Source organism: Mus caroli, unplaced genomic scaffold, assembly GCF_978045245.1.
Source record: "Mus caroli unplaced genomic scaffold, Mus_caroli_1 scaffold_1, whole genome shotgun sequence".
Classification (NCBI taxonomy): Eukaryota; Metazoa; Chordata; class Mammalia; order Rodentia; family Muridae; genus Mus; species Mus caroli.
In genome coordinates, this window is record NW_028227256.1 from 112,768,345 (window position 1) to 112,784,598 (window position 16,254).

The 16,254-nt window shown below is 38.8% G+C and overlaps 1 protein-coding gene across 1 annotated transcript in view; it reads left to right on the forward strand.

The window, feature by feature from the left end:
* Cntnap5 (contactin associated protein family member 5) overlaps positions 1–16,254 on the forward strand; it is a 928,932-nt gene that overhangs the window by 227,730 nt on the left and 684,948 nt on the right. Inside the window, exon 3 of the mRNA XM_029481690.2 lies at positions 1,214–1,407. Coding sequence (XP_029337550.1) covers positions 1,214–1,407 — 194 coding nt within the window. The remainder of the gene's footprint in view (positions 1–1,213; positions 1,408–16,254) is intronic.

The following is a 16,254-nucleotide window of genomic DNA, read 5'->3' on the forward strand; positions in this document are numbered from 1 at the left end:
GTCTTAAGGTCAGTAAAATTTCTGCCTTTCTCCCTCCAGCTCCAGTATCAATATATTTAGTCTTATATAGTGAGGGACTGTATATTGGGTACCAGAATAGAGAAAATATATGAGCTAAACTTGGGTCTGAATGAATGTGTAGTGGGTACCAGAATACAGAAATTCCTTCAGCTTCCAAGGAGAAGTCTGAATAAAAGCTCTTCCACTTAAAAGGCAAGCAAGAGCATCATGGAAATGAGCATGCAAATATAGGGAAAAAGGTGAGACTTTTAATTATTACACTATGCATAGTAGTACTCATCCCTCCTGTTCTGGACAAAAGACCAGCAACATGGTTGGTTTTCACCAACCACTCTGCAATGCCCCCATTCCAGAGGACTTGAGAATTCAGCAGTCGGTAAAAGTTTATTTTCATTTACTTTTTCGTACTTCAACTTAAGGATTCCAGTTCTGAGAGAATGAATATTGGTTATTGACAAAGTTCAAATTCCATGAATTATCTAGGGGTCATGCAGCTGTTACAAACTCCTTAGTCTTAGTGAAGTGGATTACACATAAAATTTGCCATGCTTTTACATGAAACATGGTTGTTCATATACCATTCCCTCTTCTGTTTCCTATGCATGTGTGATTGCAGAACTGTCTGCCTCCCAACTTTCCAGGTGATCCTGGCCTTTCCCGGTTATCCTGGCTTCAGGATTCAGCTTTACTGTCTCTGTCTTTGAAAGGCATTTCTGAGAAGTGTTGTTACTTCTGTCTTTCTCCTGTGAAGGTTCTGCCCATGCTTTCTTTGAATTTTTCTTTCCCTTGCATCCAAAATTCTTCATATGGAGAATAAAGGTTCAATAAATAAATGATTCCCATGAATGAAATGAAGGCTCAATGATTGTCTTTTTTTAACTTTGTATCCATAGTAAGGTATAAGTCCCCTAGTAGGTTCATAGTCCTGATTTGAACAGAGAAAAGAAAAAAGGAACAAGAGAGAGAAGAATGGAAAAAGGAATGAAGGGGGTGGCATCACAATTACAATGCTTTCCCTGAGCCTGGTGCCCTGGAAGAAAAGGTAGAAAATTGGCTTTGAAAGTACTAGGAGTTTAAGTTCAAAGTCAGTAACTGTGTCTTAACTGCTGAATGTTATTTCATGGATCTTTACCATAGGAAATGGTGACTTTCTAAGGCATGATTACAAGTCTTTTCTTTCATTATGTTCCAGGAACTGGTGGTTGGTCCCCAGCAGATTCCAATGTCCAACAGTGGCTCCAGATTGACCTTCAAAACAGAGTGGAGATTACAGCTGTAGCCACACAGGGAAGATATGGAAGTTCTGACTGGGTCACAAGCTATCGCCTGATGTTTAGTGACACAGGGCACAACTGGCAACCGTACAATCAAGAAGACAGCATCTGGGTAGGAAATACTTTCCTTTTCCAGTGAATAAAGATGAGATATGTAAATGCTAACCATCAAATGTCTCTGTCATCTTACTGTAACCTGATTGTGGGGGGTTAATCACTGTCCTGTGTCCATTCAGAAATAATGAGATCACATCTAGGCTCTGATTCCAGTGTAGCTCTATCCAAAGGGAATAAGAGTATTAGTATGTTTCACCTCTTCTAGCAAGCAATTTCAATAATTTTAGGATAAAATTGGTTATATCATCTATAAAAATAGAAAACATAGTGACAAAAATCTTGTCCTGTGTCATTGACTATCTTATTTTCTTTTGTCCATTGTGCTGTGGTAAAATTCTGCCAATAAAAGCAATATAAGTGAGAATTTTCTTATGGTTCAGTTATTATCTATCCTAGCAGAGAATTCACAACTGTGGAAATTTGAGGCTGGTCTTCACAGAGCATCCATAATTAGAAGGAGTAATGAATGTCATGTTATTGCTTTTCCCATTTTCTCCTGGATCCTAACCAGCAAATGCTGCCACCCACAGTAGGCAATTGGTCCTATATTAGGATCATCAAGATAGTTTCCTACAAACATGCTCAGATGTTTAACTATCAGCTGACTGTAGATTTTGTCAAATTGATAATTATCATTCACCATCATAAAGGCTGAGGATATTTCTGCCCATATACATATATAGATAGATAGATAGATAGATAGATAGATAGATAGATAGATAGATATAAAATGTGAACCATAAACCATAAAAACATAAAATGTAAACACATGGTGATATAACATAGTCTTTTCCCCTCAAAGACACTTTGGCTGCAGCCATGACTTCAGTTACTTCATCTTTCAGTATTAGCCCAACTTTATATATATATATATATATATATATATATATATATATATATATATATATATATACACATACATATATATATACATACGTGTGTGTGTGTATGTGTGTGTGAGTTTACATAACTTGCTCAAATAAATAAACTATATCACCTGTCCAAAATTGCTAAATATGGGTTTATGCCTGAGGAATACATATTTTTCTCTGAGTGTGCTAAACAGCTACCATTCAAGGTTCAAAAAGCATTAAAATATAGAAAAATGGCAAATTTTAGACTTATCCTGTCACTGTCAGCAATTACCAGTTTAGGCGTAAGACACATACTGTAAGTTAGAAAATAGTACTTTCTTTCCCACTGAAGTTCTACATTTGTGAACTTCCCATAAAAAGTTGTCAAGAAACCATAAGTAAAAGAAAACAAGGACAATAGTCACAGGGTGATGCTACAAGATGTCTCGAGAGGCTGGAGTTTAGGTCTTGGATACTTGGCTCAGCAGGCACAATGCTTACCATCAAATGACAAGGACTGGATTTCAGATCTCTGTAACCCACAAAAAGTCCATAGAGATGTGGGGACATCAGAGCATGCTGGATCCCAAGACTAGAGAGAAAGATAATAGACACAATCTAAGTAGATAATAAGTGATAGAGACAAAAAAGTCAACTGAAAACAACCTCATGCAACCACAAACTGGGGCACACCTGTGTGAGCATGCATGCAAGAATGCATATATGAAATTACATGTACATATGAGGAAACAAAAACAATGCTTTGAATATAATAATATAAATAAATGTTATTTTTTCATTCAGGAGAAAAAACACAAATTTCTTCTAAAAATAAAACCATAAAATGTGAACACATGGTGATATTATAACATAGTCTTTTCCCCTCAAAGATGCTTTGGCTGCAGCCATGACTTCAGTTACTTCATCTTTCAGTATTAGCCCACCTTTATTGTAAAGAATGTGTTTACCTTGATTGATATTTGCTGCTGATTCACTATCTAGATCTCTAATTGAGACAAGGAATAAGGTAATTATTCCAGTTAGATAGCAAACATGGACTATTGTCTTTTTTTTTTTTTTTTTTTCGATTTTTTCGAGAGACAGGGTTTTTCTGTATAGCCCTGGCTGTCCTGGAACTCACTTTGTAGACCAGGCTGGCCTTGAACTCAGAAATCTGCCTGCCTCTGCCTCCTGAGTGCTGGGATTAAAGGTGTGCACCACCACGCCTGGCTGACTATTATCTTCTTTACTTGGGTTACTTAAAATATTAGCTGCAATATTCTTATTTGACATGGCTTTTGGACAAGTCCTGCAGTCATTGAAGGGATTGTTTGATATGGTTCCTGTAACAGAGTCAGCAGGGCATGGGTATATAAGAGATATGATGGTTGTTGCTAGACATGAGGCTTGTTTGTAGTATACTCACACACATACAACTTCATGTCCCTCCTTTGGGAAATATTCCCCATGCCAAGGTTAACATTGAAGATCCTTTCTGCCAAGGTTAATGACTCCATGATAATCAGAAACAACAAGAGTCCAGGAGGTCGTGTCTTAGCAAAGATGGTGACCTTCTGTGACCATCAGGATAGTGCTGAAGGCTGTGGGAAAGAACTATGAAAACATGAATTCAAAAAATATATACAAACAGGACTTTTCAACTATGCAAAATATAAGATATGAAATTAATTATATATAGGAGCTTCATGGATCTAAAAGAACAGAGACAGCTGCAGTAAAAGCCAACTTGTCAGAAAGATACAAAGGCAGGCAGATGCAAAGGCCAGCAGTTTCCTGAGTTCAAAGCTACCCTGGGACAAAGTGAATTTAGGTCCAGATGTAGTCAGAGTGCAAATGTCAGAGCCAGATCCCCCCCCCCAGATAGTTTATTGTCTGTGTGTACAAAAGTAGGCAGATCTCTCAATTCATTTGCAATGTTAAGAAAAAGGAACTTGCTGTCTTTTCCTAGAAGTCAAGGTGCTAGTGGCAAAATTACTGACTGATAGAATAAACAAAAGGGAGATTGGGGTTGACAATTGAATTGATATGTAAATAAAGGACTTTGGGCTTTGGTCTGCAGAGCTGAGCTGTCTGATAATCTCCAGAGAAAGCTTTTCCAAACAGAACACAGGTTGTCAGCTTGCACCCCATCATTTACTTGGAGTCATTTCTTTGCTGTTCCCAAACACCACTTCCTCAGAACCCCTCACCAAGCTGAGGCTCGTCTTTGGCAGTTTTTCATTTTAAAAATAGTCTTAGAAGGTGCTTCTATCTCGTTTCTCAATATTGAAGTCCACATCAATTTTTACAGATTTGTGCTTGCTTTGCTGTTGAGTTTGGAGTGAGAAATAAGCACTCTTTCTGCCATGGAAACAATTTTAAATTTTTACGTTGACTTTAGGGGTGAAAATGGATGTTGGATCATTTATTTTCTCTGGAGTTTTCCATCAGAACTAGCTGTTTTCAGACAGAGTTGCAATTTTGAGTTATTTTGTTTCCACATTAAAAAAATATCCAAGTTTCATTTTCTTCAGATCTAAACACCCATTTTTAGCCTTTCTAGTCCTCAGGAAACATTTCAAGGGAGCCTGTCTCTGTGTTTGTAGAACAGCTGACAAAGGACTCTAAACCTTGCTTGACCTGTTGGTTCACTTAGTTTTCAAGAGTTTGTTTGCTTTTCCTTTCAAGACAAGCACCCCACTCTTCTACATCTAAAGAAAATGAAGCATTTACACACTGGAATGGTGCTAAGGTGTTTAGAAAAAGAACTGTGGAATTGCCAAGGTTCTTAGAGCTACAGGTTGGGTGCAAAGACTGCTGTCACCCTATCCCATCAACCCTAAACAGCCTTGACAATAACCATGCACCATTAGCACTATTAGTCAAAATTAAGTTTTCTTTTCTTTTCTTTTCTTTTCTTTTCTTTTCTTTTCTTTTCTTTTCTTTTCTTTTCTTTTCTTTTCTTTTCTTTTCTTTTCTTTCTTTTGTTTGTTTGTTTGTTTGTTTGTTTGTTTGTTTTTCGAGACAGGGTTTTGCTGTGTAGCCCTGGCTGTCCTGGAGCTCACTCTGTAGACCAGGCTGGCCAAGGACTCAGAAATTCTACTGCCTCTGCCTCCCAAGTGCTGGGATTAATGGTGTGTGCCACCACATTTGACCTTAAGTTTTATTTCTAAGAATACTTGATTATGAAAATATGGTCTCTTTCTCCTTTCTTACTAACTTTCTTCAAAGTTTCTCATTTTTTTCTTGTCTTACATGAATCATGAACCTTGTCCAACCTACTCTGAAATAATATTAAACTTAACTGTTTATACTGCTAAATAAAAAATTAAGAAATTATCAACTATACATATCTGAACCTGTGTATTGCAAATACTGTCTAAATGCTGAAATGCCCTAAGAGAGTATGTCAAACTGGTATTTAAAAACATTTTATAAAAATATGTGAATGATCCACTGAGAAGCTACTTAGTAATACCTCATACTTTATTAACAAGCTAAGCACCTGACCATTAACTGATCAGTGAAGGTATCTCAGGGACAAATTTGGCAACAAAGTTTAGATACCTACTGGATCTAAAGTGTCTCTACATTTGTAATATAAACATGCCAGAGAGATACAAAGATTAAAATTCTAACTCTGAGCAGCAGCCTGAGCCAGAGTGATTTGCTTTGTGTGTGTTGGTAGGGTGCATTTGCAAATTAGATGACAAGCTGCAGAAGTCTGTTCTATTCTACTTTCTGTGTTCCAGGAATAGACCCCCAAGTAATTAGGTTAAAGGATAGTGCCTTTACCCTCTGAGCCATTTCCTGAGCTCAGAATTTAGGTCTGCAGTGAGGCAGGACAAATAAACCAGCTGACTCTCTTGCTTGCTGTTACACATCCATCAAAAGTTACAAAAATTGTTTCTGGGATCCATTCTATGTCTCTCCTACTTAATGACTTCCAAGTCACTTAAAAATCTTTGATGGCATCAGCACTGCCACCACCTCCTTTCATTGTGTTCACAAAGAAAACACAGAACAAGAAGCATAGTTAATGGGTATGAGTCCTGGGGTCTAAAATTTCTTTGCCTCCTAATCACTTGCTTTCCCTTTTCAAATCTGGTGTGCACATTATTTTTGTGATGATTTGCTTCATTTCTCTCTTGCAAGGTCAGTCCAAGAAGCCCATTGCAGGTCCATATGTCAGACAAACATCTGCTGTTGGGACCTTCTTCTGTTTTGATCATGCAAATATTTAACTGACCTGCCACTCACATCTTCCTAAATCAATCCATGAAAACCACCTTGCATTTGACGCAGGTCAGTTTTTCTAAGAAGGTAGAGATCTATTCATTCTGTACATGATAACATTTAAATTGTTTTCTAAAGGATGTAAAGAACATGGAAAAGTTCCCTGGGGGTGGGGGTGGGGGGAAGAACTTGTAGAGTCATGTCCATAAGGAAACAAAGAAGCTTGCAGGACAGTTTCTATGCACTGACAATCCTAGCTCAGAAGACAACCTCCCCAAATTCAAAGTGATTTCCTTTGGGTATCTGCCCCCTGGACATGAATTGCTGTGCAGAACACACTCTTTAAACAAGGTTACAAGTACATGGATACTCTGATAAAATTATGAGCACATCAGTTTATCTCTTATTGATGCCTAATCGGTTTCTTCTATTTTTACCAAAGACATTGAGAATTCAAAAGTTCAAGAAAGCTGACCTATATCAGAGTGACAGTACCAGTTTACAAGCTCAGTTATTCCTATAAATGATGCCTACACATAAGCTGATAGGTGATATCTTAGCCTAAAACACTAGCATTTAGGACCTGATGCCCTCTGATAAAGGAGATGAGGCAGCCCTCACCAAAATTCCACAGTATAATGGTGAGCAAAATCAAAGCAGAAACTGGTAGCCTCCTTGGAAATTCTGGTATGAGCAAAATCAAAGCAGAAACTGGTAGCCTCCTTGGAAATTCTGGTATGAAGTGTTTTGTGGGAAGGTGTGGTGGACATAGAGCTACTTAACCTGTGTTACTACTCAGTTTCCTGACAGCAGCTACAGTGTGAAGAACAGCCTCCCTTTCCTCCTGCCATGTATCCATGAGGAATTGTATTCCCAGGAATTGTATTACCCAGAGTAAATGCTCTTGCTTCACATTGCTTCCTGTCAGCTATTTTGTCACAGCAACCAGGAAGCCACAGACACACCAGCTTTTCACTTTCCTCTGAGTACCTGGTGTCACCTTCTGCATTTCTTGTTTACAGGAATCATACTCCTTTTATCCATCAGCCTGTTCACTGTGATGCTCTCTGGTTTCTGTAACTTTCTGCAGTCTGTTTGCACATGCAAGGCTTTCATTGGTTACCCAGCCCTTTTCTTACTCTGAGGTCAACTGAAACAATGAATTACACATTTCAGTCATCAGTTCCCCAATTTCATCCTCCAGCAGCTCCCAAATTTTCTGGGAGATGCTCTCCTATCTTCTTAATTTACACACATTTATTCTGCAAATTTTCTCTAGCATGTCCTAAGTATCGATCACTGTTTGATATACTATTTTAAGCCTACCAATTTCAGAAAATAATTTCAGAGGACAAAGCTTATTACTATTGACATATTTTTAAGCTCTCATTTTATGCCTAGTACCAGGCTGCATGAACAGAGACTTAAAGATGCACTCTCTTACTCTCTTGTATATCCAGAACCATTAAGAGACTAAAGTATGGCTCCTATGTAACAAATCCTACATTTTTATTTGGGTATGTGTATGTGCTACACACTTCTGCATACTCTGAAAATAAAGGCAGATGTTGTGTATGCTGTTTTATCACTTTGTGACTTCATCCATTGGGACAGGTACACTCAATGAAACTTGAGATAGGCTTGGAGCCAGCAAGCCCCAATGATCCTCCCGCCTTAGTCCCTGGTAGCCCTGGATATATAAGTAGGCCCAGGATCAAACCTAGCTTTTTGTTTATTTTTTATTAGATATTTTCTTTATTTACATTTCAAATATTATCTGCTTTCCTGGTTTCCCCTCCAAAAATCCACTATCCCATCCTTCCTCCCTCTGCTCACCAACTCACCCACTCCGACTTCCTGGCCCTGGCTTCTCCCTACACTGGGACATCTAGCCTTCACAGGACCAAGGGCTTCTCCTCTCATTGATGTCTGACAAGGCCATCCTCTGCTACATATGCTGCTGAAGTCATGGGACTCTCTATGTGTACTCTTTGGTTTGTAGTTTAGTTACTAGAAGTTCTAGGGGTTCTGGTTTGTTGATATTGTTGTTCTTCCTATGGGTTTGCAAACCCCTTCAGATAATTCAGCCCTTTCTCTAACTCCTCCATTAGGGACAGAGTGCTCAGTCTACTGGTTAGCTGTGAGCATCCATATCAGTATTTGACAGGCTCTGGCAGAGCCTTTCAAGAGACAACTAATTTTTTATCAGGCTCCTGTCAGGAAGCACTTGTTGGAATCCAGAAAAGTGTCTGGGTTTGGTAACTGTATATGGGTAGGATCCCAGGTGGGGCAATCTCTGGAAGGCCTTTCCTTCAGTCTCTGCTCCACACTTTGTCTTTGTATCTCTTCCCATGGGTATTTTGTTCCCCCTTCTAAGAAGGACTGAACCATCCACACTTTGGTCTTCCTTCTTCTTGAGCTTCATGTGGTCTGTGAATTGTATCTTGGGTATTCTAAGTTTTGGGGCTAATATCCACTTATAAGTTAGTGGGTTCTTTTGTGGTTCAGTTGCCTCACTCAGGATGATATTTTCTAATTCCATCTATTTGCTTAAGAAGTTCATGAAGGTGGAGGGGAGTGTGTATGGGGGGAGGGTTTGGGGGACTTTTGGGATAGCATTGGAAATGTAAATGAGGAAAATACCTAATAAAAGATTAAAAAAAAAAAGAAGTTCATGAATTCATTGATTTTTTTAAATTTAATTTTTACTTTCCATATTCTACTCCCTGCCCCCCATCTACCTTCTGATTGGTCCACATCCCACACCAGCTACCCACCCTACCCTGGCCCACATGGATGTCCCCGCCCCCACCCCTCCTGACCAAATTCATTGTTTTTAATAACTGAGTAGTACTCCATTGTGTAAATATACCACATTTTCCGTATCCATTCATCAGTTGAGGAATACATCTGGGTTCTTTCCAGCTTCTGGCTATTATAAATAAGGCTGCTATGAACATAGTGGAGAAGCATGTGTACTTATTACATGTTGGAGCATCTTCTGGGTATATGTCCAGGAGTGGTATAGCTGGGTCCTCAGTTAGTAGTATATCCAATTTTCTGAAAAACTGTCAGACTGAGTGGTTGTACCAGATTGCAATCCCACCAGCAATGAAGGAGTGTTCCTCTTTCTCTACATTCTCGCTATCATCTGCTGTCACCTGAGTTTTCGATCTTAGCCATTCTGACTGGTGTGTCGTGGAATCTAAGGATATTGAACATTTCTTTAGGTGCTTCTCTGCCATTCGATATTCGTCATTTGAAAATTCTTTATCTCTATACTCCACTTTTTAAAAATAGGGTTATTTGGTTTTCTGGAGTATAACTTTTAAAATTCTTTTTATATATTAGATATTGGCACTCTCTCAGATGTAGAATTGATAAAGATCTTTTCCCAATCTTTTGGTTGCAGTTTTGTCCTATTGACAGTGTCCTTTACCTCCTGAAACTTTGCAATTTTATGAGGTCCCATTCTTGATCTTAGACCATAAGCCATTGGTGCTCTGTTCAGGAAATTTTCTCCTGTGCCCTTGTGCCTGAGGGTCCTCCCCACTTTCATTTCTGCTAGTGTCAGTGTGTGTGGTTTTATGTGGAAGTCCTTGATCTACTTGGACTTGAGCTTTTTACAAGGAGATAAGAATGGATTGATTTGCATTCTTCTACATGTTAACCACCAGGTGAACCAGCACCATTTGTTGAAAATGCTGTTCTTTTTCCACTAGACGGTTTTAGCTCCCTTGTCAAAGATCAACTGACTGCAGGTCTGTGGATTCATTTCTGTGTCTTCAATTCTATTCCATTGATCTACCTGCCTGTCACTGTACCAATACCATGGAGTTTTTATCACAATTGCTCTATAGTATAAAAACCTGAGTGATTTTTTTTTTAAATAAGAGTTCAAGGGATGCATTCATAGACATAGTCCTGCTTGTATAGTAAATATTCTTAGCCACTGCTCCATCTTTACCATCTTTGCCTCAATACCTTTAACATAAAGTAATAAGACTACATAAACAATATACCATGAAAGATATTTGCTGGGATTTTTGTTGCCTGGAAAAGTGTTTTATTCATGACTAGCGCCTGCTTTGGGCCTCCAGAATATTTACTATAATCAAAGAAACAGTGGATCTGGATGGAATTATAGGAGAAGTGAGAGGTTGCCGCAGACCCTCTGGGTCCCTGTGTCTGTGTGGAACTGGTCTCTCGAAGCAGGTGGGCAAAGCGTGGATGAATGACAAACAGACACACACAGGAGAGATCTTGTGGAATCTGAGTATAATTTTTGAATCGAGCATCAGACTTTTTATGCAGAGGATAATAAGGAAGTTGGGTGACATATTCGGAAGGTACAATTGAAGTAACCGGAATCTTACATTAAAACAGAGGAATGCAAACACAAAAGGTCTAACAGGAACCACCTGGGATAGAATTCATTGATAACAGCTGGGATCAACAAGGGCTCCACTTAAGATTCACTAATCTTAGAAGTCAGGGTCAAGGGCTTTGCGCCCTTGCCATAGTTCCTATTTTAGTCTCTTGTATAGTCCACCTTCCCCTTAGGCCATTGTAAATACGTGTGTGTATGGGTGTAACTCTGCTATAGTTCTAAATATCTATTCTGGTTTCTCCTTTGGTCTGAAACTTCCTTCTTCCTTAGTGATGGTAAATTCCTGTGTAAGGGAGTGACTTGGCTTTTACAATCTTACTGAATTCCAAGCCCTTGATCTTGGTCAAGGACTGTTGGAACACTGGTGGAAGGCTTTAGCCATATCAGAATTCAATTTTAAAAAGCACTTATAATAGGAAAATACTGAAAGAGAGCACGTGGATCCATACACTAGACTAACGCAGGAATGGAATGTGGGTAGGGAACGCTAGACTCCAGGAGGAGAGCTTTCTTGAAACTCTTTGCCTCATGAGTGACTTTTAAGCCTCTCGGCTTGTCCAGTTGACTTGACCGGAGAGTGTAGCAAGAGGCGAATATAATCAAGACACATTGTATTAAATCTCAAAGTGAAAAAACATATGTGAATACATGTATACTCATACATGATTTTTTTTCATGAAAACTCCCAAAGAACTAATATAAACTGTTTTAAACAGAAATAACCAAAGAACTCTGACAGTTAGGCTGTCAACTTAACAGGGACCAATGCAAAAATCAATTGCCGCCATGAAACAGGTTGGATTCCAGCTGTGCCACTGGATAAAAATGTACCTTGCCCTGCCTTAGCACATCATTGACACCAGCCATGGCAAGTGTAGACATACTTGCCCTCATTCCTCCACATTTTCCTGCTCAAAGAAGATGACTTATACCTTGCTTGCGGTGGTAGGAAGTACCTAGAAATGGAGTCTTATCTTCACATTAAACCAAATCACCAAACATAGACTTCTGAACCTCAGTGTTCTACTTGAGATGCCCCAGTGGCTGTCTATGGTCTTTGCTGACCTAGGATACCCTTAATCTTAAAGGAACCCTGCTGAAAAGGGAAGGAACAACTGTGCTTATGAACAGCTGGTTCTTGCTCCAGCCTCAGCAGGCTTCTCTCTAGCCCTCTGGCTTTATACTTAATCTTAAAACTTCCTGACTGATGCTCATCTGTTTTTCTTTCTTAATGTGAGAATTAGCTGTGATGTTTCAGGGCACTACACTGTATGGGGTCTAGCCTCTTCAGGAAGCTAATGCTTTCCCACATATACTCAAGAGGTATTTACACAGATTGCATGGACAGGGAACCAACATGCAGTCTTCAGGATTACTGTTCACATGGACACTTTCTAGGAAAGGGCAGATAACTGCAATTCCCATTCTGGGTACATTAATAGTGGGATATGATCCTGCAGCTGATGTAAAAGGACTGGGATGATCTGCTTTAAATTAATTATTCTAAATCTAGTTATGAAATTAACTTTGTTGTCAATGTACTCCATGTTTCCCAGGAAGTTTGCTATATAATATTTTCAATGTATATAAATCAATTAGGTTCTGAAGACTTTCTTCTTAGACTAGAAGAAATCAGAACTGATATTTCAATTTTAACATGTTTTACTTCTTTAAATTTACAGAATTGTATTAAGTATAGTGTCTGAGAGTGTTATTTTTTAATTGCTTTCTCTTTATTGAGGTGTGTGTGTGTGTATGTATTTGTGTATTTGTATACTGATGTGCATTCACATGTGTGTGCTTGCATGTGGAAGCCAGACTTCATATTTAGGTGTTCTTCCTCCAGGTATTTTTGGAGACAGTTCTCAGTAGCCTGGATCCCTTAAATTTGGCTCTGCTAGCTGACCAGCAGACCTCAGGAATACACTTGTCTTTACTTCTCAAATGCTTGGATTACAAATGCACACTCCCACAAACAACTTTTCACTTGGGTTCTGGGGCTTAGACTCAGATCCTCATTTTGCACACCAAGCACTTTACAAACCAAACCATCTCCACCCCCATTACTGAGCTTTTTATACTATACGTGCAATTTGTGTTTCATCTTTAAGCTGTTGTTTTCTTCTATATTTTGCCTCTGCTTTGAAGTTTAAAATAATCTTTGGCTGTGATAGATAACTAAGTCCCTAGGAAGCTTAGTTCCCTCCCTTGAAAGACAAGTGTAATTGGGATGCTGACCTCATATGACCTGTAAATCACAGTTACAAAAATGAGCATGGCTCAAAATGCCCCACAGTGCTTGTTAAGGCAGTGTGCTGAGCTCTGCTTGCAGAGCATCTGACCCAATACATCAGAGTTGGATTAAGAATTTAAATTTCTAAAACAAATATCAAATGATGGTGGGGCATTGGCTATACCCTCACTTTTTGAAGCTCTGTGTAAACCATAAGTGAATTCATGCATTTGATGGGGTTATCAGAGCTAAAGTAGTGAGAACCATGACTATTATTGAAGGCAGTGTGTGGCATCCACTTAGTTCGGGTAACCAGAGGGCACCTATTCTGTTTCTTTAATTGGAGCTTTGGATACAAAACGAAGAATAAGCCTACAACATCAGCATTTTTTGCATAAACTGAAAGATCAATGGGACAGATACTCTCTCCTTGGGTTATGGGCAGAGTTACTCAGGCAAGCTCATTAAAGACAATTAGCTCAGAGGCCTTGCAGCAGACAGAGGAGCTACAGAAGAGCCTGTTGGTCATACAGATGCTTAAAGTAAAGAACTCAAGGCCAAAATCTGAAACCCCAGGTGTCTGCTAGGTCTGTAGTCTAATGGAAAGCTTCCTGCCCTGGAATGGGCTCCTGGAAATAAAGACTCTCCCTGGCTTTTAAAAAAGAAAAGAAGCCAAAAGGAAACTCATCTTCAATAATATTATTAAGCTCATTATCACAATAGCAGCCAGTGCTAAGGAGAGAAGTGTGATATAAAAACCACAAGGCACAATTGCTCTTAAGGAAGACTTTATTGTTCTTGCCACAGTGTGAGCTCAAACAAAGAGGAATGATGCAAAGGTGATGGACACAGGATAAAAATAAAAATGGACCAAACCCACAAGCAAAATATGGAGTGTGCAGAATTAATTTGTTTCAGGTCTATGCCCAGTTATCATGGTTCACATGAAGAAAATTCTTCCGTCTATCTGAGAGTATACAGATACTTTCTACACTGTTCTGAAACACACGGAAATGCCAAATGGGACCACAACATGTGTCAGGTATCCCCAACTTGCCTTGAAAATAATCATTATACTCTGTAACCTGAGAATGTATCAGAAACTGAGCTATGGCCTATAAATGAAGATAGTAGTGATTTTTTTCTTCGAAGGCATTACAGAGGAGAGCTCCCCAGAGAAGAGAATGCTCATCAGTTAAGAACTCACAGACCTGAGTTCAATTCAGTTTTCGTAGTCACAAACACTTGCAATTCCAGCTCCAGTGGATCCAATACCTATGGCCTCTGGGGGCATTGTGCTCCTTTACACACACACACACACACACACACACACTTAAAACTACAACAAATTTTTTAAAATAAGTGGCTCTTAGAACTGCACTGGAGCAATCAAAGAATCTTGCATCCGTTATTTCTTAATACATTTGATTATCATTTAGGCTATAAAGCATGTGTAAGACAATATATTAAGTTGATTTTGAAAGTAAGATGGAGCAGTCTTCTGTGATGTGAAGACAAATGCATGGAAGCGAACACTGTGAAGATCTGTGTGAAGATGGGGAGATACATGTATCACATATGATAATTTTTCCTTAGAAGCAGTTCTGACTTTATAATAATTCAGCTATATTTGTGTGTCACCTTTCTTCTATTGTAACAAGCTGCAATGACATAGGGTTAGGCTTCTATTAACAGACTAAGAAACTGATTATTTAGAAGGGATAACAACAAAGCAGGCTAGTGTATACATACTACCTTTGTGTTCTAAACATCTTTGCTGATTGTGGGTCGGCCTTGGGTAGACATGGAGATATTGATTGCATACACTCATGGACCTTTCTCAGCCATCCTCAAAAGTAGCTGCTTCTGTGATGTGCTGCTATTTCAGACACTGCATCTACGTGAGTGTTGTATGTTTGTGCAAATGGAAGAAGGTCCACACATAGGGTTCACATGGCTCCGTGATGTACACAAAGCAAGAACATGTGCTGCACCAGCACTAAGATTTGAGTTCGAATACCGGCACTCATGAAAACTGCCTGATGTGGCCACACACATTTGTATGCCCGAGGGCAGAGATAGGAGGAAAACTGAGCTTGCTGGTTGCCAGCTACCACATGGATCAGTAAGAAACTGTGTCTCAAGAGGGTAAGAGAATGACAGAGCAGAATACTTGATATCCTTTTCTGGACCTAGCACACATGCACAGAGATAGATGTATCCACACATATACATACATACTCCCAAACCAATAAACAATGAAGATTGACTTGCAAGGTAGAAAAACTGTACATAATATAAGAGTTAATCCAAGCCATATTAGGGAGAGATAAAAGGTAATCCATGTTTAAACAAACTCTAGAGGCCAGGATCAAGGTGCTCTTTCAATTAAGATGGCTTTTCCCACACTTGGAAACATGAAGGCTACACTGCTAGTGTGGATATATAGATGCAGGTGACTGCACCTCCAGAGACTCATGGCTGAAGACCAACCACCCTACCAAGCAGGGGCAGCACAGCTTCTCTCCCTGATCTAGAAGAGCTTCATCAATGAGTCCCTGTGTATTCTGCTTCTGTGTCCCTGCCGGGCAATCTAGTCAAGTTCAAGTGTCTTCTTTATGCACCTCCTTCATCCACAAATATGTTAGCTTATGGGTGTTCTTATTTGAGATGGATTTGTCACTTAATAATTTCTTAAACAATTAGATAACAACCCAATAAGTGGTTTTGTCAGTTGCATGTATTGCATAAAAATATTATCATGGAAGAAAAGGAAAGATCAAGTGACATTGTGGAGAGATTTTAAGAATAGAGTCACAGTACTCACAATTTTAATTTGTTCAAAACTTACAAAATCAGTGTGAATGTTTATGAACCATGTTTTTCTAGAATCTGAAGACTTCCAGATGGTTGTATTTAAATGTACAGGAGAATGAAAAAAATCCTACTTTCAGAATGTGGCCCTAATATCTAAGAAAGAGTTGATAGATTCTCTCAATATACATGTATGTATATGCTACATTTAAATAAGTATGTTCTATACATAAACATAAACTTGAATATTAGCATGCTGGTTTTATTCTGAAGTATAAATTTTAATTATCTAATTTTTAAAAATTTGTGATAGTT